The sequence below is a fragment of the Heptranchias perlo genome, unplaced genomic scaffold, assembly GCF_035084215.1.
Source record: "Heptranchias perlo isolate sHepPer1 unplaced genomic scaffold, sHepPer1.hap1 HAP1_SCAFFOLD_926, whole genome shotgun sequence".
Classification (NCBI taxonomy): domain Eukaryota; kingdom Metazoa; phylum Chordata; class Chondrichthyes; order Hexanchiformes; family Hexanchidae; genus Heptranchias; species Heptranchias perlo.
Window position 1 is genome coordinate 17,501 of NW_027139967.1, and position 24,169 is coordinate 41,669.

At 53.5% G+C, this 24,169-nt stretch overlaps 1 protein-coding gene across 1 annotated transcript; it reads right to left on the reverse strand.

Annotated features, from left to right (window-relative positions):
- Window positions 1-3,166: 3,166 nt before the first annotated feature.
- Window positions 3,167-21,214, reverse strand: LOC137319900 (cytochrome c oxidase subunit NDUFA4-like). Its single transcript, XM_067981796.1, has 4 exons — window positions 20,945-21,214; window positions 16,426-16,514; window positions 14,366-14,426; window positions 3,167-3,474 (listed from the first exon to the last, which is right to left on the reverse strand). The coding sequence occupies exons 1-4, from the start codon at window positions 20,984-20,986 to the stop codon at window positions 3,418-3,420; spliced, it is 249 nt and encodes an 82-aa protein (XP_067837897.1). The 5' UTR covers window positions 20,987-21,214; the 3' UTR covers window positions 3,167-3,417.
- Between the last annotated feature and the right edge of the window lie 2,955 nt (window positions 21,215-24,169).

A 24,169-nucleotide genomic window follows, 5' to 3' on the forward strand; every position in this document is an offset into this window, starting at 1 on the left:
CTCGTCCCCCGCACACACTCTCGTTCCCCGCACACACTCTCGTTCCCCGCACACTCTCTCGTTCCCGCACACTCTCGTTCCCCTCACACTCTCGCTTGCACGCTCTCGCGCACGCACTCATTCTCACGTGTGTGTGTGAGTGCGTCGTCCCCCCCCCTCTCCTCCGTTCGAAGGTCCTGCCTGGATCTGTGACCGTGCTCACCGTTTACCGCAGTGGGGGCCTGGTGTGGGCACGGACTCTCTCCCTCTCCCCCTCTCCCTCTCCCTCTCCCTCTCCCTCTCTCCCTCTCTCTCTCTCCCTCTCTCTCTCTCCCTCTCCCCCTCCCCTCTCCCTCTCTCCCTCTCCCTCTCCCCTCTCTCTCCCTCTCCCTCTCTCTCTCCCTCTCCTCTCTCCCCCTCTCCCTCTTCCCTCTCTCCCCCTCTCCCCTCTCTCCCTCCCTCTCCCTCTCCCCTCTCCCCCTCTCCCTCTCTCTCTCCTCTCCCTCTCCCCTCCCCCCTCTCCCTCTCCCTCTCTCTCTCCCCCTCTCTCTCTCTCTCCCTCTCTCCCCCTCTCCTCTCTCCCCCTCTCCCCTCTCTCCCTCTCTCCCTCTCTCCCCCTCTCCTCTCTCCCCTCTCCTCTCTCCCCCTCTCCCTCTCCCCTCCTCTCCCTCTCCCCCTCTCCCTCTCTCTCTCCCTCTCCCCCTCTCCTCTCTCTCTCTCTCTCTCCCTCTCCTCTCTCCCTCCCTCTCCCCCTCTCCCCCTCTCTCTCTCTCTCTCTCCCTCTCTCTCACCCTCTCCCTCTCCCTCTCTCTCTCTCTCTCCCCCTCTCCCTCTCTCTCTCCCTCCCTCTCCTCTCCCTCTCTCTCTCCCTCTCCCTCTCCCCCTCCCTCTCCCCCTCCCTCTCTGCTCTGGACTTTTCACACCCTCCATTTCTCCCCGATCCGTTAAAACAAGTCTCAACTTCCCGGGAAACCTGTCCTCGGCCGAACCTTGTGGGGGGGGGAGAGGGAGGAGAGGGTGGGGTCGCAGTGGGCGGGGGTTGCGGTCACGTGGCACCCAGCCCCCCCCCCCCCATTCGCTGGAAAGAGCAGAGCGGGAGAGTTGATGGGGGGGGCTCTGGCGTGCGACGCACTCCCAGGTTGAATAGCCGGCCGACGCGCGCGGGCCAGGAGGGGGGAGGGGGAGATCGTTGGAGTCAGTGCGTCCGGTCTCAACCCCCTTTTCGGGGGGCGGCGGGGGGGGGTTTGAAAGTAAAGATCCTGCATTTATGCAGCACCTTTGGTCGCCTCAGCGTACTTTTCTTCTTTGAAGTTTTGTAACGTGGGGAGACGCGGCAGCCGATTTTCGCACAGCAAGATCCCACGAAGAGCGACGCGATAAACGATCGGATAATCGGCTTTTGAGTGATGTCGGTTGAGGGGTAAATATTGGCCCCGAGGGGGGCTGAATGGGCCTCCTCCTGTTCCCTGTGTAACAGGCTCGAGGGGCTGAATGGCCTCCTCCTGTTCCTGTGTAACAGGCTCGAGGGGCTGAACGGCCTCCTCCTGTTTCTGTGTAACAGGCTCGAGGGGCTGAATGGCCATTTCTACTCTCTCGCCAGCGCTGTTCCCGACAAATCGTTGTTCCTCATTTTGTCTCCTGCCTCAGTGCCCAGAAAAGCTCCGACAATTTGTATTTATCCAGAGCCTTTAACGCAGTAAAACGTCCCCGAGGACCTTCCCAGGAGCGTAAATCAGACACCGAGCCACATGAGGAGATATTAGGGACAGGTGACCGAAAGCTCGGTCAAAGAGGGAGGTTTTAAGGAGCATCTTAAAGGAGGAGAGAGAGAGGCGGAGAGGTTTAGGGAGGGAATTCCAGAGCTCGGGGCCCGGGCAGCTGAAGGCACGGCCGCCAATGGTGGGAGCGATGGAAATCGGGGGGACGGACAAGAGGCCAGAATTGGAGGAGCGCAGAGATCTGGGAGGGTCGTAGGGGCTGGAGGAGGTTACAGAGATAGGGAGGGAGGGAGGGCCATGGAGGGGATTTGAACAGGAGGGTGGGAATTTTAAAATCGAGGCGTTCCCGGACCGGGAGTCGATGTGGGTCAGCGAGCGCAGGGGGGTGATTGGTGAACGGGACTCGGTGCGGGTTAGGATACGGGGGGGCAGCAGAGTTTTGGATGAGCTTGAGTTTACAGAGGGCGGAAGATGGGGGGGCCGGCCAGGAGAGCACTGGGACAGTCGAGTCTGGAGGGGACAGAGGAAAGGACGAGGGTTTCAGCAGCGGATGAGCCGAGGCGGGGGGCGGAGACGGGAGACAGTGCGGCGCTCCCTCAGTACCGACCCTCCGACAGTGCGGCGCTCCCTCAGTACCGACCCTCCGACGGTGCGGCGCTCCCTCAGTACCGACCCTCCGACGGTGCGGCGCTCCCTCAGTACTGACCCTCCAACATTGCGGCGCTCCCTCAGTACTGACCCTCCGACAGTGCGGCGCTCCCTCAGTACCGACCCTCCGACAGTGCGGCGCTCCCTCAGTACCGACCCTCCGACAGTGCGGCGCTCCCTCAGTACCGACCCTCCGACAGTGCGGCGCTCCCTCAGTACCGACCCTCCGACAGTGCGGCGCTCCCTCAGTACCGACCCTCCGACGGTGCGGCGCTCCCTCAGTACCGACCCTCCGACGGTGCGGCGCTCCCTCAGTACCGACCCTCCGACAGTGCGGCGCTCCCTCAGTACCGACCCTCCGACAGTGCGGCGCTCCCTCAGTACCGACCCTCCGACAGTGCGGCCCTCCCTCAGTACTGACCCTCCGACAGTGCGGCGCTCCCTCAGTACTGACCCTCCGACAGTGCGGCACTCCCTCAGTACTGACCCTCCGACAGCGCGGCGCTCCCTCAGTACTGACCCTCCGACAGTGCGGCGCTCCCTCAGTACTGACCCTCCGACAGTGCGGCGCTCCCTCAGTACCGACCCTCCGACAGTGCGGCGCTCCCTCAGTACTGACCCCTCCGACAGTGCGGCGCTCCCTCAGTACCGACCCTCCGACAGCGCGGCGCTCCCTCGGTACCGACCCTCCCACAGCGCGGCGCTCCCTCGGTACCGCCCATTGCTGCTTGTGGGATCTTGCTGTGCGCACATTGCCTGCATTCCGACATTACAACAGTGGGAAGATGGAGTGAAGAGAGAGACAGAGACAGAGACGATCCTTTTGTTTGACAACTTTATTGCTTTTGAATATTGAAAGCTCTACTCTAAATTCATTGAGGAAGGGTCCAGGAGGTTTCGCCTGGTTCTGCGTTAAGACTGACCGAGGGCCCGAGGGCCTCGGCAGAAGAGGTCACTGGGTCGGGGGAGATGCCGCCGTCCGTGCGGTCGGTTCCTGGGTTAAAAGGCGGGGGAGGTCGGGACGCCCCTCCCGAGGCGGGACGGCCCGCCTGCGCTCTCGCCGCGGAAGCTTCTAGAAGTCCGGACGGTCCTTCTTCAGTTTGCTGTAGTCGGTTTCGACGGCCAGGAACTGGTCGGGGGAGGGGAGGGGAGAGGAGGAGGAGGGTGGAGGGAGGGAGGGAGAAACACAGAGTGGAGGGTGAGGAGAGAATTCAGGAGATAAAGTGAGGGCTTTCTGGTGAGGCTTGTATTAAACACGAGGCCCGTATTAAACACGAGGCCCGTATTAAACACGAGGCCCGTATTAAACACGAGGCCCGTATTAAACACGAGGCCCGTATTAAACACGAGGCCCGTATTAAACACGAGGCCCGTATTAAACACGTGACCCGTAATAAACACGAGGCCCGTAATAAACACGAGGTCCAGTAACTCACGAGGCCCGTATTAAACACGAGGTCTAGTAACTCACGAGGCCCGTATTAAACACGAGGTCTGGTAACTCACGAGGCCTGTATTAAACACGAGGTCTAGTAACTCACGAGGCCCGTATTAAACACGAGGTCTAGTAACTCACGAGGCCTGTATTAAACACGAGGTCTAGTAACTCACGAGGCCCGTATTAAACACGAGGTCCAGTAACTCACGAGGCCCGTATTAAACACGAGGCCTAGTAACTCACGAGGCCCGTATTAAACACGAGGTCCAGTAACTCACGAGGCCCGTATTAAACACGAGGCCTAGTAACTCACGAGGCCTGTATTAAACACGAGGCCGAGTAACTCACGAGGCCTGTATTAAACACGAGGTCTAGTAACTCACGAGGCCCGTATTAAACACGAGGTCTAGTAACTCACGAGGCCCGTATTAAACACGAGGTCCAGTAACTCACGAGGCCCGTATTAAACACGAGGTCTAGTAACTCACGAGGCCCGTATTAAACACGAGGTCCAGTAACTCACGAGGCCCGTATTAAACACGAGGTCTAGTAAATAACGAGGCCCGTATTAAACACGAGACCTAGTAACTCACGAGGCCCGTATTAAACACGAGGCCTAGTAACTCACGAGGCCCGTATTAAACACGAGGTCCAGTAACTCACGAGGCCCGTATTAAACACGAGGCCTAGTAACTCACGAGGCCTGTATTAAACACGAGGTCTAGTAACTCACGAGGCCCGTATTAAACACGAGGTCTAGTAACTCACGAGGCCTGTATTAAACACGAGGTCGAGGAACTCACGAGGCCCGTATTAAACACGAGGCCTAGTAACTCACGAGGCCCGTATTAAACACGAGGCCTAGTAACTCACGAGGCCCGTATTAAACACGAGGTCTAGTAACTCACGAGGCCCGTATTAAACACGAGGTCCAGTAACTCACGAGGCCTGTATTAAACACGAGGTCCAGTAACTCACGAGGCCCGTATTAAACACGAGGTCTAGTAACTCACGAGGCCTGTATTAAACACGAGGTCGAGGAACTCACGAGGCCTGTATTAAACACGAGGTCTAGTAACTCACGAGGCCCGTATTAAACACGAGACCTAGTAACTCACGAGGTCCGTATTAAACACGAGGTCCAGTAACTCACGAGGCCCGTATTAAACACGAGACCTAGTAACTCACGAGGCCTGTATTAAACACGAGGTCTAGTAACTCACGAGGCCCGTATTAAACACGAGACCTAGTAACTCACGAGGCCTGTATTAAACACGAGGTCTAGTAACTCACGAGGCCCGTATTAAACACGAGGTCTAGTAACTCACGAGGCCCGTATTAAACACGAGGTCTAGTAACTCACGAGGCCCGTATTAAACACGAGGTCGAGTAACTCACGAGGCCTGTATTAAACACGAGGTCTAGTAACTCACGAGGCCTGTATTAAACACGAGGTCTAGTAACTCACGAGGCCCGTATTAAACACGAGGCCTAGTAACTCACGAGGCCCGTATTAAACACGAGGCCTAGTAACTCACGAGGCCCGTATTAAACACGAGGTCGAGTAACTCACGAGGCCTGTATTAAACACGAGGTCTCGTAACTCACGAGGCCCGTATTAAACACGAGGTCCAGTAACTCACGAGGCCTGTATTAAACACGAGGTCTAGTAACTCACGAGGCCCGTATTAAACACGAGGTCGAGTAGCTCACGAGGCCTGTATTAAACACGAGACCTAGTAACTCACGAGGCCCGTATTAAACACGAGACCTAGTAACTCACGAGGCCCGTATTAAACACGAGGTCTAGTAACTCACGAGGCCCGTATTAAACACGAGGCCTAGTAACTCACGAGGCCCGTATTAAACACGAGGTCGAGTAACTCACGAGGCCCGTATTAAACACGAGGTCCAGTAACTCACGAGGCCCGTATTAAACACGAGGCCTAGTAACTCACGAGGCCCGTATTAAACACGAGGTCGAGTAACTCACGAGGCCCGTATTAAACACGAGGTCTAGTAACTCACGAGGCCTGTATTAAACACGAGGTCCAGTAACTCACGAGGCCCGTATTAAACACGAGGTCGAGTAACTCACGAGGCCCGTATTAAACACGAGGTCTAGTAACTCACGAGGCCTGTATTAAACACGAGGCCTAGTAACTCACGAGGCCCGTATGAAACACGAGGTCCAGTAACTCACGAGGCCTGTATTAAACACGAGGTCGAGTAACTCACGAGGCCCGTATTAAACACGAGGTCTAGTAACTCACGAGGCCCCTATTAAACACGATGTCTAGTAACTCACGAGGCCTGTATTAAACACGAGGTCTAGTAACTCACGAGGCCTGGATTAAACACGAGGTCTAGTAACTCACGAGGCCTGTATTAAACACGAGGTCTGGTAACTCACGAGGCCTGTATTAAACACGAGGTCTGGTAACTCACGAGGCCTGTATTAAACACGAGGTCCAGTAACTCACGAGGCCCGTATTAAACACGAGGTCTAGTAACTCACGAGGCCTGTATTAAACACGAGGCCTAGTAACTCACGAGGCCCGTATTAAACACGAGGTCTAGTAACTCACGAGGCCCGTATTAAACACGAGGTCGAGTAACTCACGAGGCCCGTATTAAACACGAGGTCTAGTAACTCACGAGGCCTGTATTAAACACGAGGTCCAGTAACTCACGAGGCCCGTATTAAACACGAGGTCGAGTAACTCACGAGGCCCGTATTAAACACGAGGTCTAGTAACTCACGAGGCCTGTATTAAACACGAGGCCTAGTAACTCACGAGGCCCGTATGAAACACGAGGTCTGGTAACTCACGAGGCCCGTATTAAACACGAGGTCTAGTAACTCACGAGGCCCGTATTAAACACGAGGTCTAGTAACTCACGAGGCCCGTATTAAACACGAGGTCTAGTAACTCACGAGGCCCGTATTAAACACGAGGTCTAGTAACTCACGAGGCCTGTATTAAACACGAGGTCCAGTAACTCACGAGGCCCGTATTAAACACGAGGCCTAGTAACTCACGAGGCCCGTATGAAACACGAGGTCCAGTAACTCACGAGGCCTGTATTAAACACGAGGTCGAGTAACTCACGAGGCCCGTATTAAACACGAGGTCTAGTAACTCACGAGGCCCCTATTAAACACGATGTCTAGTAACTCACGAGGCCTGTATTAAACACGAGGTCTAGTAACTCACGAGGCCTGGATTAAACACGAGGTCTAGTAACTCACGAGGCCCGTATTAAACACGAGGCCGAGTAACTCACGAGGCCTGTATTAAACACGAGGTCCAGTAACTCACGAGGCCTGTATTAAACACGAGGTCTGGTAACTCACGAGGCCTGTATTAAACACGAGGTCTGGTAACTCACGAGGCCTGTATTAAACACGAGGTCTGGTAACTCACGAGGCCTGTATTAAACACGAGGTCCAGTAACTCACGAGGCCCGTATTAAACACGAGGTCTAGTAACTCACGAGGCCTGTATTAAACACGAGGCCTAGTAACTCACGAGGCCCGTATTAAACACGAGGTCTAGTAACTCACGAGGCCTGTATTAAACACGAGGTCCAGTAACTCACGAGGCCCGTATTAAACACGAGGTCCAGTAACTCACGAGGCCCGTATTAAACACGAGGTCCAGTAACTCACGAGGCCCGTATTAAACACGAGGTCCAGTAACTCACGAGGCCTGTATTAAACACGAGGTCTAGTAACTCACGAGGCCCGTATTAAACACGAGGCCTAGTAACTCACGAGGCCCGTATTAAACACGAGGCCTAGTAACTCACGAGGCCCGTATTAAACACGAGGTCTAGTAACTCACGAGGCCCGTATTAAACACGAGGTCCAGTAACTCACGAGGCCTGTATTAAACACGAGGTCCATTAACTCACGAGGCCCGTATTAAACACGAGGTCCATTAACTCACGAGGCCCGTATTAAACACGAGACCTAGTAACTCACGAGGCCTGTATTAAACACGAGGTCTATTAACTCACGAGGCCTGTATTAAACACGAGGTCGAGTAACTCACGAGGCCCGTATTAAACACGAGGTCCAGTAACTCACGAGTCCCGTATTAAACAAGAGGTCTAGTAACTCACGAGGCCCGTATTAAACACGAGGTCCAGTAACTCACGAGGCCTGTATTAAACACGAGGTCCAGTAACTCACGAGGCCCGTATTAAACACGAGGTCCAGTAACTCACGAGGCCCGTATTAAACACGAGGTCTAGTAACTCACGAGGCCTGTATTAAACACGAGACATAGTAACTCACGAGGCCTGTATTAAACACGAGGTCTAGTAACTCACGAGGCCTGTATTAAACACGAGGTCCAGTAACTCACGAGGCCTGTATTAAACACGAGGTCTAGTAACTCACGAGGCCCGTATTAAACACGAGGTCCAGGAACTCACGAGGCCTGTATTAAACACGAGGTCTGGTAACTCACGAGGCCCGTATTAAACACGAGGTCTAGTAACTCACGAGGCCTGTATTCAACACGAGGTCCAGTAACTCACGAGGCCTGTATTAAACACGAGGTCTAGTAACTCACGAGGCCTGTATTAAACACGAGGTCTAGTAACTCACGAGGCCCGTATTAAACACGAGGTCCAGTAACTCATGAGGCCTGTATTAAACACGAGGTCCAGTAACTCACGAGGCCTGTATTAAACACGAGGTCTAGTAACTCACGAGGCCCGTATTAAACACGAGGTCCAGTAACTCACGAGGCCCGTATTAAACACGAGGTCTAGTAACTCACGAGGCCTGTATTAAACACGAGGTCCAGTAACTCACGAGGCCCGTATTAAACACGAGGTCTAGTAACTCACGAGGCCCGTATTAAACACGAGGTCTAGTAACTCACGAGGCCCGTATTAAACACGAGGTCCAGTAACTCACGAGGCCCGTATTAAACACGAGGTCTAGTAACTCACGAGGCCTGTATTAAACACGAGGTCCAGTAACTCACGAGGCCTGTATTAAACACGAGCTCCAGTAACTCACGAGGCCCGTATTAAACACGAGGCCTAGTAACTCACGAGGCCTGTATTAAACACGAGGTCCAGTAACTCACGAGGCCCGTATTAAACACGAGGTCCAGTAACTCACGAGGCCTGTATTAAACACGAGGTCTAGTAACTCACGAGGCCCCTATTAAACACGAGGTCGAGTAACTCACGAGGCCTGTATTAAACACGAGGTCCAGTAACTCACGAGGCCTGTATTAAACACGAGGTCCAGTAACTCACGAGGCCTGTATTAAACACGAGGTCTAGTAACTCACGAGGCCTGTATTAAACACGAGGTCTAGTAACTCACGAGGCCCGTATTAAACACGAGGTCTAGTAACTCACGAGGCCCGTATTAAACACGAGGTCCAGTAACTCACGGGGCCCGTATTAAACACGAGGTCCAGTAACTCACTAGGCCCGTATTAAACATGAGGTCCAGTAACTCACGGGGCCCGTATTAAACACGAGGTCCAGTAACTCACGAGGCCCGTATTAAACACGAGGTCTAGTAACTCACGAGGCCTGTATTAAACACGAGGTCTAGTAACTCACGAGGCCTGTATTAAACACGAGGTCTAGTAACTCACGAGGCCCGTATTAAACACGAGGTCTAGTAACTCACGAGGCCTGTATTAAACACGACGTCTAGTAACTCACGAGGCCTGTATTAAACACGAGGTCGAGTAACTCACGAGGCCTGTATTAAACACGAGGTCCAGTAACTCACGAGGCCCGTATTAAACACGAGGTCTCGTAACTCACGAGGCCCGTATTAAACACGAGGTCTAGTAACTCACGAGGCCTGTATTAAACACGAGGTCTAGTAACTCACGAGGCCCGTATTAAACACGAGGTCTAGTAACTCACGAGGCCTGTATTAAACACGAGGTCTAGTAACTCACGAGGCCCGTATTAAACACGAGGTCTAGTAACTCACGAGGCTCGTATTAAACACGAGGCCCATTAACTCACGAGGCCCGTATTAAACACGAGGTCTAGTAACTCACGAGGCCTGTATTAAACACGAGGTCGAGTAACTCACGAGGCCCGTATTAAACACGAGGTCCAGTAACTCACGAGGCCCGTATTAAACACGAGGTCTAGTAACTCACGAGGCCCGTATTAAACACGAGGTCCAGTAACTCACGAGGCCTGTATTAAACACGAGGTCTAGTAACTCACGAGGCCCGTATTAAACACGAGGTCGAGTAACTCACGAGGCCCGTATTAAACACGAGGTCTAGTAACTCACGAGGCCCGTATTAAACACGAGGTCTAGTAACTCACGAGGCCCGTATTAAACACGAGGTCCAGTAACTCACGAGGCCCGTATTAAACACGAGGTCCAGAAACTCACGAGGCCCGTATTAAACACGAGGTCGAGTAACTCACGAGGCCCGTATTAAACACGAGACCTAGTAACTCACGAGGCCCGTATTAAACACGAGGTTTAGTAACTCACGAGGCCTGTATTAAACACGAGGTCTAGTAACTCACGAGGCCCGTATTAAACACGAGGTCTAGTAACTCACGAGGCCTGTATTAAACATGAGGTCTAGTAACTCACGAGGCCTGTATTAAACACGAGGTCCAGTAACTCACGAGGCCCGTATTAAACACGAGACCTAGTAACTCACGAGGCCTGTATTAAACACGAGGTCCAGTAACTCACGAGGCCTGTATTAAACACGAGGTCTCGTAACTCACGAGGCCCGTATTAAACACGAGGTCTAGTAACTCACGAGGCCTGTATTAAACACGAGGTCTAGTAACTCACGAGGCCTGTATTAAACACGAGGTCCAGTCACTCACGAGGCCCGTATTAAACACGAGGCCTAGTAACTCACGAGGCCCGTATTAAACACAAGGTCTAGTAACTCACGAGGCCTGTATTAAACACGAGGTCCAGTAACTCACGAGGCCTGTATTAAACACGAGGTCCAGTAACTCACGAGGCCCGTATTAAACACGAGGTCCAGTAACTCACGAGGCCTGTATTAAACACGAGGTCCAGTAACTCACGAGGCCCGTATTAAACACGAGGTCCAGTAACTCACGAGGCCCGTATTAAACACGAGGTCCAGTAACTCACGAGGCCCGTATTAAACACGAGGTCTAGTAACTCACGAGGCCTGTATTAAACACGAGGTCCAGTAACTCACGAGGCCCGTATTAAACACGAGGTCTAGTAACTCACGAGGCCTGTATTAAACACGAGGTCCAGTAACTCACGAGGCCCGTATTAAACACGAGGCCTAGTAACTCACGAGGCCCGTATTAAACACAAGGTCTAGTAACTCACGAGGCCTGTATTAAACACGAGGTCCAGTAACTCACGAGGCCTGTATTAAACACGAGGCCTAGTAACTCACGAGGCCCGTATTAAACACGAGGTCCAGTAACTCACGAGGCCCGTATTAAACACGAGGTCCAGTAACTCACGAGGCCCGTATTAAACACGAGGTCCAGTAACTCACGAGGCCCGTATTAAACACGAGGTCCAGTAACTCACGAGGCCCGTATTAAACACGAGGTCCAGTAACTCACGAGGCCCGTATTAAACACGAGGCCTAGTAACTCACGAGGCCTGTATTAAACACGAGGCCTCGTAACTCACGAGGCCCGTATTAAACACGAGGTCCAGTAACTCACGAGGCCTGTATTAAACACGAGGTCCAGTAACTCACGAGGCCCGTATTAAACACGAGGTCCAGTAACTCACGAGGCCCGTATTAAACACGAGGTCCAGTAACTCACGAGGCCCGTATTAAACACGAGGTTTAGTAACTCACGAGGCCTGTATTAAACACGAGGTCTCGTAACTCACGAGGCCCGTATTAAACACGAGGTCCAGTAACTCACGAGGCCCGTATTAAACACGAGGTCTAGTAACTCACGAGGCCCGTATTAAACACGAGGTCCAGTAACTCACGAGGCCCGTATTAAACACGAGGTCTAGTAACTCACGAGGCCTGTATTAAACACGAGGTCTAGTAACTCACGAGGCCCGTATTAAACACGAGGTCCAGTAACTCACGAGGCCCGTATTAAACACGAGGTCTAGTAACTCACGAGGCCTGTATTCAACACGAGGTCCAGTAACTCACGAGGCCCGTATTAAACACGAGGTCTAGTAACTCACGAGGCCCGTATTAAACACGAGGTCTAGTAACTCACGAGGCCCGTATTAAACACGAGGTCTAGTAACTCACGAGGCCCGTATTAAACACGAGGTCCAGTAACTCACGAGGCCCGTATTAAACACGAGACCTAGTAACTCACGAGGCCCGTATTAAACACGAGGTCTAGTAACTCACGAGGCCTGTATTAAACACGAGGTCTAGTAACTCACGAGGCCCGTATTAAACACGAGACCGAGTAACTCACGAGGCCTGTATTAAACACGAGGTCTAGTAACTCACGAGGCCCGTATTAAACACGAGGTCCAGTAACTCACGAGGCCTGTATTAAACACGAGGTCTAGTAACTCACGAGGCCCGTATTAAACACGAGGTCTAGTAACTCACGAGGCCCGTATTAAACACGAGGTCTAGTAACTCACGAGGCCCGTATTAAACACGAGGTCCAGTAACTCACGAGGCCCGTATTAAACACGAGACCGAGTAACTCACGAGGCCCGTATTAAACACGAGGTCTAGTAACTCACGAGGCCCGTATTAAACACGAGGTCTAGTAACTCACGAGGCCCGTATTAAACACGAGGTCCAGTAACTCACGAGGCCCGTATTAAACACGAGACCTAGTAACTCACGAGGCCCGTATTAAACACGAGGTCTAGTAACTCACGAGGCCTGTATTAAACACGAGGTCCAGTAACTCACGAGGCCCGTATTAAACACGAGACCGAGTAACTCACGAGGCCTGTATTAAACACGAGGTCTAGTAACTCACGAGGCCCGTATTAAACACGAGGTCCAGTAACTCACGAGGCCTGTATTAAACACGAGGTCTAGTAACTCACGAGGCCCGTATTAAACACGAGGTCTAGTAACTCACGAGGCCCGTATTAAACACGAGGTCCAGTAACTCACGAGGCCCGTATTAAACACGAGGTCTAGTAACTCACGAGGCCTGTATTAAACACGAGGTCTAGTAACTCACGAGGCCCGTATTAAACACGAGGTCCAGTAACTCACGAGGCCTGTATTAAACACGAGGTCCAGTAACTCACGAGGCCCGTATTAAACACGAGACCGAGTAACTCACGAGGCCCGTATTAAACACGAGGTCTAGTAACTCACGAGGCCTGTATTAAACACGAGGTCTAGTAACTCACGAGGCCCGTATTAAACACGAGACCGAGTAACTCACGAGGCCCGTATTAAACATGAGGTCCAGTAACTCACGAGGCCCGTATTAAACACGAGGTCTCGTAACTCACGAGGCCCGTATTAAACACGAGTCCCATTAACTCACGAGGCCCGTATTAAACACGAGTCCCAGTAATTCACGAGGCCCGTATTAAACACGAGTCCCAGTAACTCACGAGGCCCGTATTAAACACGAGTCCCAGTAACTCACGAGGCCCGTATTAAACACGAGGTCTAGTAACTCACGAGGCCCGTATTAAACACGAGTCCCAGTAACTCACGAGGCCCGTATTAAACACGAGTCCCAGTAACTCACGAGGCCCGTATTAAACACGAGTCCCAGTAACTCACGAGGCCCGTATTAAACACGAGTCCCAGTAACTCACGAGGCCCGTATTAAACACGAGGTCTAGTAACTCACGAGGCCCGTATTAAACATGAGGTCCAGTAACTCACGAGGCCCGTATTAAACACGAGGTCTAGTAACTCACGAGGCCTGTATTAAACACGAGGTCTGGTAACTCACGAGGCCCGTATTAAACACGAGACTGAGTAACTCACGAGGCCTGTATTAAACACGAGGTCTAGTAACTCACGAGGCCCGTATTAAACATGAGACCGAGTAAGTCACGAGGCCTGTATTAAACACGAGGCCTGTAATAAACACGAGGCCTGTATTAAATACAAGTTCTATTAAACACGAGGCCTGTAATAAACACGAGGCCTGTATTGAACACAAGTTCTATTAAACACGAGGCCTGTATTAAACACGAGGCCTGTATTGAACACAAGTTCTATTAAACACGAGGCCTGTATTAAACACGAGGCCTGTATTAAACACGAGGCCTGTAATAAACACGAGGCCTGTATTAAACACGAGGCCTGTAATAAACACGAGGCCTGTATTAAACACGAGGCCTGTATTGAACACGAGGCCTGTATTAAACACGAGGCCTGTAATAAACACGAGGCCTGTATTAAACACGAGGCCTGTATTCAACACAAGGCCTGTATTAAACACGAGGCCTGTATTCAACACAAGGCCTGTATTAAACACGAGGCCTGTAATAAACACGAGGCCTGTATTAAACACGAGGCCTGTATTGAACACGAGGCCTGTATTAAACACGAGGCCTGTATTCAACACAAGGCCTGTATTGAACACGAGGCCGAGCACCTAGTCGGTGTTAATGGCTGCGGCCTACCTTGTACTGGTGCGTGGGGCTCAGTTTGTTCCATGGCTCCGAATTATTTTTTCTGTCCCAGCTGGGAAAAGACAAGAAACACGAGGTCAACGTTCCTCCCCCTTCATATCCCCAAATCACCCCCCTCCCCATTCATCTCCAATACAGGTCGGAGGGTCAGTACCGAGGGAGCGCCGCACTGTCGGAGGGTCAGTACCGAGGGAGCGCCGCACTGTCGGAGGGTCAGTACTGAGGGAGCGCCGCACTGTCGGAGGGTCAGTACTGAGGGAGCACTGCACTGTCGGAGGGTCGGTACTGAGGGAGCGCCGCACTGTCGGAGGGTCGGTACTGAGGGAGCGCCGCACTGTGGGAGGGGCAGTACTGAGGGAGCGCCGCACTGTCGGAGGGTCAGTACTGAGGGAGCGCCGCACTGTCGGAGGGTCAGTACTGAGGGAGCGCCGCACTGTCGGAGGGTCAGTACTGAGGGAGCGCCGCACTGTCGGAGGGTCAGTACTGAGGGAGCGCCGCACAGTCGGAGGGTCAGTACTGAGGGAGCGCCGCACTGTCGGAGGGTCAGTACTGAGGGAGCGCTGCACTGTCGGAGGGTCAGTACTGAGGGAGCGCCGCACTGTCGGAGGGTCGGTACTGAGGGAGCGCCGCACTGTCGGAGGGTCAGTACTGAGGGAGCGCTGCACTGTCGGAGGGTCAGTACTGAGGGAGCGCCGCACTGTCGGAGGGTCAGTACTGAGGGAGCGCTGCACTGTCGGAGGGTCAGTACTGAGGGAGCGCCGCACTGTCGGAGGGTCAGTACTGAGGGAGCGCCGCACTGTCGGAGGGTCAGTACTGAGGGAGCGCTGCACTGTCGGAGGGTCAGTACTGAGGGAGCGCCGCACTGTCGGAGGGTCAGTACTGAGGGAGCGCCGCACTGTCGGAGGGTCAGTACTGAGGGAGAGCCGCACTGTCGGAGGGTCAGTACTGAGGGAGCGCCGCACTGTCGGAGGTGCCGTCTTTCGGATGAGACATTAAACCGAGGCCCCATCTGCCCCTCTCGGGTGGGCGTAAAAGATCCCACGGCCACTATTGGAAGAAGAGCAGGGGGGAGTTCTCCCCGGTGTCCTGGGGCCGATATTTATCCCTCGACCAACATCGCTAAAAAACATAGAAAACAGGAGCAGGAGTGGGCCATTCGGCCCTTCGAGCCTGTTCCATCATTCAATATGATCATGGCTGATCCTCTATCTCAATCCCATATTCCCGCTCTCTCCCCATGCCCCTTGATGCCTTTTGTGTCTAGAAATCTATCCAGCTCCTTCTTAAATATATTCAGTGACTCGGCCGCCACAGCCTCCTGGGGTAGAGAATTCCACAGGTTCACCACCCTCCGAGTGAAGAAATTTCTCCTCATCTCAGCCCTAAATGTCCTACCCCGTATCCTGAGACTGTGACCCCCCCCTCGTTCTGGACCCCCCGCCCAGCCATCGGGAACATCCTCCCTGCATCTTCTAAACTCGAGTGAATACAGGCCGGGTCGGCCCAATCTCTCCTCGTACGTCAGTCCTGCCATCCCAGGGACCAGTCTGGCGAACCTTCGCTGCACTCCCTCTATGGCAAGTCTATCCTTTCTTAGGTAAGGAGACCAAAGCTGCTCACAATACTCCAGGTGCGGTCTCACCAAGGCCCCTGTATAACTGCAGTAAGACATCCCTTGCTCCTGGTCTCAAATCCTCTTGCAATGAAGGCCAACACACCATTCGCCTTCCTAACTGCTCGCTGCACCTGAATGCTCGCTTTCAGAGGCTGGCGTACAAGGACACCCAGGTCCCTTTGTACATCACCGAAAAGAAAAAACCCCCCCCCCCAGGTTATCTGGGTCGTTTATCACATCGCTGTTTGTGGGATCTTGCTGTGCGCAGATTGTCTGCCGCGTTTCCCTGCGTTGCAGCGGCGACCGACCGCGCACTTGCAAAGCGCTTTGGGACGTCCCGAGGTGGTGAGAGGCGGGTTCCCTCTTTTTTTCTTTGCCCCCCCCTCCCCAGTCGCCCGGCGGCCGATTCCCCCCGCCCCCCCGTGAGTGTACGTACATGACATCGGGGTTGAAGATCGCCAGGCGCAGGAGGTACAAGGAGGCGGAACTCAGCCCTAGTCCAATGAAGAAGAACAGGGGGACGAGCTGAAAAAGAAAGAGAGGGAGAGAGGGCGAAGGGGGTAGAATATTAGTTTTGAATGCAGTTCAAATCAAGACATCAACATTTTGAGGGGGTCACCATTGACCAGATACTTAACTGGACCAGCCACATAAATACCGCGGCTACGAGAGCAGGTCAGAGGCTGGGTATTCTGCGGCGAGTGACTCACCTCCTGACTCCCCAAAGCCTTTCCACCATCTACAAGGCACAAGTCAGGAGTGTGATGGAATACTCTCCACTTGCCTGGATGAGTGCAGCTCCAACAACACTCAAGAAGCTCGACACCATCCAGGACAAAGCAGCCCGCTTGATTGGCACCCCATCCACCACCCTAAACATTCACTCCCTTCACCACCGGCGCACCGTGGCTGCAGTGTGCACCATCCACAGGATGCACTGCAGCAACTCGCCAAGGCTTCTTCGACAGCACCTCCCAAACCCGCGACCTCTACCACCTAGAAGGACAAGAGCAGCAGGCGCATGGGAACAACACCACCTGCACGTTCCCCTCCGAGTCACACACCATCCCGACTTGGAAATATATCGGCCGTTCCTTCATCGTCGCTGGGTCAAAATCCTGGAACTCCCTTCCTAACAGCACTGTGGGAGAACCGTCACCACACGGACTGCAGCGGTTCAAGAAGGCGGCTCACCACCACCTTCTCAAGGGGCGATTAGGGACGGGCAATAAATGCCGGCCTCACCAGCGACGCCCACATCCCACGAACGAATAATGAAAAAATAGGAATGCTTCTCATGAAATCTCACAGCACAGGAGGAGGCCGTTCGGCCCATCGTGCCTGTGCCGGCTCTTTGAGAGAGATATCCGATTAGTCCCACTCTCCCCGCCCCCCCCCCACCGCAAATTTTTCCCCTTCGAGTATTTATCCGATTCCCCCTTTTGAAAGTTATTTTTGAACCTGCTCCCACCGCCCTTTCAGGCAGCGCGTTCCAGATCGTCGTGACCCGCTGTGAAATTAATGTTTTTGAAATGTACTTTCAGCCTCTTTTTGCAGACTGGGAGGGACTCAGACACCGAAACACGCGGGTGAGAGGGACTTTGTAAGTTTACGCGGGGAGGGGGGGCGGTGGGTGGAAGGCGGCCGGCCGGCCGGCCAGGAGCGCGCACTGGAATGTTCCATTCTTCGGACCGCTGCTCCCTTTGATCCGCGTCAGTGCCCTGGACTCGGACATGCAGGGCGTGATTTCAAAGTCTGCAGATGACAGCAAACCCGGAAATGTATTAAACGGTGAGGAGGACGGTAAGAGACTTCGGGAGGACGTCGACAGACTGGGGAAACGGACGGGACACGGGGGGGTGTGTGTGTGTGTGTGTGTGCGTCCACACAAATCTTTGAAGGTGGCAGGACAGGTTGAGAGGGAATAAGGGATTTATTAATAGAGGCAGAGAGGACAAACGCAAGGAAGTTATGCTGAACTTTTTATAAATCACTGGTCGGGCCTCAGCTGGAGCATCGTGTCCCAATTCTGGGCACCGCACTTTAGGAAGGATGGTCAGGGCCCTCGGAGAGGGTGCGGGGGAGATTTACCAGAACGGTCCCGGGGATGAGGGACTTCAGTTACACGGAGAGACTGGAGAAGCTGGGGTTGTTCTCCTTGGAGCAGAGAAGGTTAAGGGGGAGATTTAATAGAGGTGATCAAAATCATGAGGGGGTTTTGACCGAGTCGATGGGGAGAGACTGTTTCCAGTGGCAGGAGGGTCGGGAACCAGAGGACACAGATTTAAGATAATCGGGGAAAGAACCAGAGAGGGGGGGAGATGAAGAGAATGTTTTTTTACGCAGCGAGTTGTGATGATCTGGAACGCGCTGCCTGAAAGGGACGGTGGGAGCAGATTCAATAATAACTTTCAAAAGGGGGAATCGGAGAAATACTCGAAAAGGAAAAATTTGCAGGGCTTTGGGGGAAAGAGCAGGAAGAGTGGGGCTAACTGGACAGCTCCTTCAAAGAGCCAGCACAGCCACGATGGGCCGAGTGGCCTCATCCTGTGGTATCGGATGGACCCGCCAAGTCAGTGGGATCGGAAAGGAGACAGGGCGAGGGATCGAGTTACTTTGTAAAGCACTGTCCCCCCTGCTCCCCCCCTGTCATTTTGGACCTTCCCCCCGCCCCCCCATTCCTTGAGCTGTTGGTTGGGAGGGATAGGATCGTAGGAAGGTTACAGCACGGAAGGGGGCCGTTCGGCCCATCGAGTCCGTGCCGGCTCTGTGCACGAGCAATCCAGCCGGTCCCACTCCCCCCCCCGCCACCGCCCGCAGTTTCAAGAGTTTATCCAGTTCCCCTTTGAAGGCCATGATTCAATCCGCCTCCACCAACCCCCCCCACCTCGTTCCCCCACCCTAACCACAGAGGACACTTAACCCCCCCCCCCACTACCCCCCGGAGTACGGCCATCGTGAATAGCTCTTTGCGTGAAAGGTTATCGAGGCCCAAATTTGGTTACCGTGACGTTCCCTCCCCCAATGGGACTCCGAAGGCCAAGAGGCTCCAATTGGGAGATCACCTCCCCCAACCCTCACCAGTTCGCAACTTGACAGATCCCTCGCCGGCAATCACTCGCATTTATACAGCGTGAAACGTGCCCCGAGGCCGTTCGCGGGAGCGTGAATCAGAGACCGAGCCACATGAGGAGATATCAGGGGCAGGCGACCGAAAGCTCGGTCAATAGAGGTGGGTTTTAAGGAGGGTCTTAAAGGAGGAGAGAGAGAGAGAGGCGGAGAGGTTCAGGGAGGGAATTCCAGAGCTCGGGGCCCGGGCGGCCGAAGGCACGGCCGCCGATGGCGGGAGCGATGGAAATCGGGGGAGGGACGGACGAGAGGCCGGAATCGGAGGGGCGCAGAGATCTGGGAGGGTCGTAGGAGGTTACAGAGATAGGGAGGGAGGGGGGCGAGGGCCATGGAGGGGATTTGAACAGGAGGATGAGAGTTTTAAAATCGAGGCGTTCCCGGGAGCCGACGTGGGTCTGTATGTGACTCCAGTCCCCACATCAACGCGATTGACTCATCCGTGCCCTCCGTCCCCTCCAGACTCCACTATCCCAGTGCTCTCCTCCCGGCCGGCCTCCCATCTTCCACCCTCCGTAAACTCCAGCTCATCCAAAACTCTGCTGCCCCCCGCCCCCCGCCCCGTATCCCGTTCACCCCTCACCCTCTCTGCGCTCGCTGACCCACATCGACCCCCCGGTCCGGGAACGCCTCGATTTTAAAATTCTCATCCTCGTTTTCAAAGCCCTCCTCGCCCCCCTCCCTCTCCCTATCTCTGTAACCTCCTCCAGCCCCTACGACCCTCCCAGATCTCTGCGCCCCTCCGATTCCGGCCTCTTGTCCATCCCCCCCGATTCCCATCGCTCCCACCATTGGCGGCCGTGCCTTCGGCCGCCCGGGCCCCGAGCTCTGGAATTCCCTCCCTAAACCCCTCCGCCTCTCTCTCTCTCTCCCTCAAAACCTCCCTCTTTGACCGAGCTTTTGGTCGCCCGTCCCTAATGTCTCCTCGTGTGGCCCGGTGTCTGATTTACGCTCCCGCGAAGGTCCTTTTGGGGACGTTTTGCGACGTTAAAGGCGTTTCTATGTGACTCCAGTCCCCACACGGGGTTGGCTCTGAACTGCCCTCTGAAGGGGCGCAGCAAGACGCAAGAGCTGCGTCCAAAACTCCCGCTGCGCTGGCACACTGGGCGCGGTGTCACCCGGTGCGGAGCTCCCTCGGGCGTGCTCCTCGCCGGGAGCTCTGCGACCAGAGTTGGGAGTGATGAGGGAGCAGGGGCGAGGGGGGGGGACTCGGGGAGAGGATTGGGGAGGAGGGGAAAGGGGGTGCGTCCCCCCCACATGAGGAGGGAGGGATCGCATTAAAAAGATCAGCAAGGGTCCGTTTTCACCAACTGAGTGGGGGAGGGGGAGGTTAATTTCTTATATAACAAAATATAATGCATGGTGTGAGCAAAGAGCAAGAGATGTGGAGATTCGCCACCGCTGGACAGGAGAGAGAGGGAGGGAGGAGGAGAGGGAGTGAGGGAGGGAGGAGGAGAGGGAGAGAAGGAGGGAGGGAGGAGAGGAGAGGGAGGAGGAGAGGAGGAGAGGGAGAGAGGGAGGAGGAGAGGGAGGGGGACTCCTGACTAATGGCGACGGGAGAGGTTTGAGAGAAGGGGCCGAGGGATGGGAGAGGGAGTGAGGGAGAGAGGGAGGGAGGAGGAGAGGAAGAGGGAGAGAAGGAGGGAGGAGGAGAGGAGGGAGAAGAGGAGAGGAAGGAGGGAGGGAGGAGAGGGAGGAGGAGAGGAGGGAGATGAGGAGAGGAAGGAGGGAGGGAGGAGGACTCCTGACTAATGGCGACGGGAGAGGATTGAGAGAAGGGGCCGAGGGATGGGAGAGGGAGGGAGGGAGGGAGAGAGGGAGAGACTCACTCCGGGATTCCTCCTCGCCTGTTTCAGCATCTGTCTGAACATCACCGGGCGCTGCTCCTCCCGAAACTCACACAACGTCCGAAAACACCGAGAGATCGGAGAGAGAGAAAGAGACAGAACTGAACAAAGAGAGAGAGAGAGAGAGAGATTAGTGTCTGCAAACTCCCAGAGAGAGAGAGAGAGACTGAGAGAGATTAGTGTCTGCAAACTCCCAGAGAGAGAGAGAGACTGAGAGAGATTAGTGTCTGCAAACTCCCAGAGAGAGAGAGAGAGACTGAGAGAGATTAGTGTCTGCAAACTCCCAGAGAGAGAGAGACTGAGAGAGATTAGTGTCTGCAAACTCCCAGAGAGAGAGAGAGAGACTGAGAGAGATTAGTGTCTGCAAACTCCCAGAGAGAGAGAGAGAGACTGAGAGAGATTAGTGTCTGCAAACTCCCAGAGAGAGAGAGACTGAGAGAGATTAGTGTCTGCAAACTCCCAGAGAGAGAGAGAGACTGAGAGAGATTAGTGTCTGCAAACTCCCAGAGAGAGAGAGAGAGACTGAGAGAGATTAGTGTCTGCAAACTCCCAGAGAGAGAGACTGAGAGAGATTAGTGTCTGCAAACTCCCAGAGAGAGAGAGACTGAGAGACTGAGAGAGATTAGTGTCAGCAAACTCCCAGAGAGAGAGAGAGAGACTGAGAGAGATTAGTGTCTGCAAACTCCCAGAGAGAGAGAGACTGAGAGAGATTAGTGTCAGCAAACTCCCAGAGAGAGAGAGAGAGACTGAGAGAGATTAGTGTCTGCAAACTCCCAGAGAGAGAGACTGAGAGAGATTAGTGTCTGCAAACTCCCAGAGAGAGAGAGAGAGAGACTGAGAGAGATTAGTGTCTGCAAACTCCCAGAGAGAGAGACTGAGAGAGATTAGTGTCAGCAAACTCCCAGAGAGAGAGAGAGAGACTGAGAGAGATTAGTGTCTGCAAACTCCCAGAGAGAGAGAGAGACTGGGAGAGATTAGTGTCTGCAAACTCCCAGAGAGAGACTGAGAGAGAGACTGAGAGAGATTAGTGTCTGCAAACTCCCAGAGAGAGAGACTGAGAGAGATTAGTGTCTGCAAACTCCCAGAGAGAGAGAGAGAGAGACTGAGAGAGATTAGTGTCTGCAAACTCCCAGAGAGAGAGACTGAGAGAGATTAGTGTCAGCAAACTCCCAGAGAGAGAGAGAGAGACTGGGAGAGATTAGTGTCTGCAAACTCCCAGAGAGAGAGACTGAGAGAGATTAGTGTCTGCAAACTCCCAGAGAGAGAGAGAGACTGAGAGAGATTAGTGTCAGCAAACTCCCAGAGAGAGAGAGAGAGAGACTGAGAGAGATTAGTGTCTGCAAACTCCCAGAGGGAGAGAGAGAGACTGAGAGAGATCAGTGTCTGCAAACTCCCAGAGAGAGAGAGAGAGACTGAGAGAGATTAGTGTCTGCAAACTCCCAGAGAGAGAGAGAGACTGAGAGAGATTAGTGTCTGCAAACTCCCAGAGAGAGAGAGAGAGAGACTGAGAGAGATTAGTGTCTGCAAACTCCCAGAGAGAGAGAGAGACTGGGAGAGATTAGTGTCTGCAAACTCCCAGAGAGAGAGACTGAGAGAGATTAGTGTCTGCAAACTCCCAGAGAGAGAGAGAGACTGGGAGAGATTAGTGTCTGCAAACTCCCAGAGAGAGAGACTGAGAGAGATTAGTGTCTGCAAACTCCCAGAGAGAGAGACTGAGAGAGATTAGTGTCTGCAAACTCCCAGAGAGAGAGAGAGAGAGACTGAGAGAGATTAGTGTCTGCAAACTCCCAGAGAGAGAGAGAGACTGAGAGAGATTAGTGTCTGCAAACTCCCAGAGAGAGAGAGAGAGAGACTGAGAGAGATTAGTGTCTGCAAACTCCCAGAGAGAGAGAGAGAGACTGAGAGAGATGAGTGTCTGCAAACTCCCAGAGAGAGAGAGAGACTGAGAGAGATCAGTGTCTGCAAACTCCCAGAGAGAGAGAGAGAGACTGAGAGAGATTAGTGTCTGCAAACTCCCAGAGAGAGAGAGAGAGACTGAGAGAGATTAGTGTCTGCAAACTCCCAGAGAGAGAGAGAGAGACTGAGAGAGATTAGTGTCTGCAAACTCCCAGAGAGAGAGAGAGACTGAGAGAGATTAGTGTCTGCAAACTCCCAGAGAGAGAGAGAGAGAGACTGAGAGAGATTAGTGTCTGCAAACTCCCAGAGAGAGAGAGAGACTGAGAGAGATTAGTGTCTGCAAACTCCCAGAGAGAGAGAGAGAGACTGAGAGAGATTAGTGTCTGCAAACTCCCAGAGAGAGAGAGAGAGACTGAGAGAGATTAGTGTCTGCAAACTCCCAGAGAGAGAGACTGAGAGAGATTAGTGTCTGCAAACTCCCAGAGAGAGAGAGAGAGACTGAGAGAGATTAGTGTCTGCAAACTCCCAGAGAGAGAGAGAGACTGAGAGAGATTAGTGTCTGCAAACTCCCAGAGAGAGAGAGAGAGACTGAGAGAGATTAGTGTCTGCAAACTCCCAGAGAGAGAGAGAGACTGAGAGAGATTAGTGTCTGCAAACTCCCAGAGAGAGAGAGAGACTGGGAGAGATTAGTGTCTACAAACTCCCAGAGAGAGAGAGACTGAGAGAGATTAGTGTCTGCAAACTCCCAGAGAGAGAGAGACTGAGAGAGATCAGTGTCTGCAAACTCCCAGAGAGAGAGAGAGAGACTGAGAGAGATTAGTGTCTGCAAACTCCCAGAGAGAGAGAGAGAGACTGAGAGAGATTAGTGTCTGCAAACTCCCAGAGAGAGAGAGACTGAGAGAGATTAGTGTCTGCAAACTCCCAGAGAGAGAGAGAGACTGAGAGAGATTAGTGTCTGCAAACTCCCAGAGAGAGAGAGAGACTGAGAGAGATTAGTGTCTGCAAACTCCCAGAGAGAGAGAGACTGAGAGAGATTAGTGTCTGCAAACTCCCAGAGAGAGAGAGACTGAGAGAGATTAGTGTCTGCAAACTCCCAGAGAGAGAGAGAGACTGAGAGAGATCAGTGTCTGCAAACTCCCAGAGAGAGAGAGAGACTGGGAGAGATTAGTGTCTGCAAACTCCCAGAGAGAGAGAGAGAGACTGAGAGAGATTAGTGTCTGCAAACTCCCAGAGAGAGAGAGACTGAGAGAGATCAGTGTCTGCAAACTCCCAGAGAGAGAGACTGAGAGGACTGAGAGAGATTAGTGTCTG

Coding starts and splice junctions, on each gene's coding strand:
- LOC137319900 (XM_067981796.1), bottom strand. CDS start 20,986: ATGTTCAGACAGATGCTGAAACAGGCGAGGAGGAATCCCGGA. Junction 14,427..16,425: donor ATCTTCAACCCCGATGTCAT/GTACGTACACTC, acceptor GTCTTTTCCCAG/CTGGGACAGAAAAAATAATT. Junction 3,475..14,365: donor GCCCCACGCACCAGTACAAG/GTAGGCCGCAGC, acceptor TCCCCCGACCAG/TTCCTGGCCGTCGAAACCGA.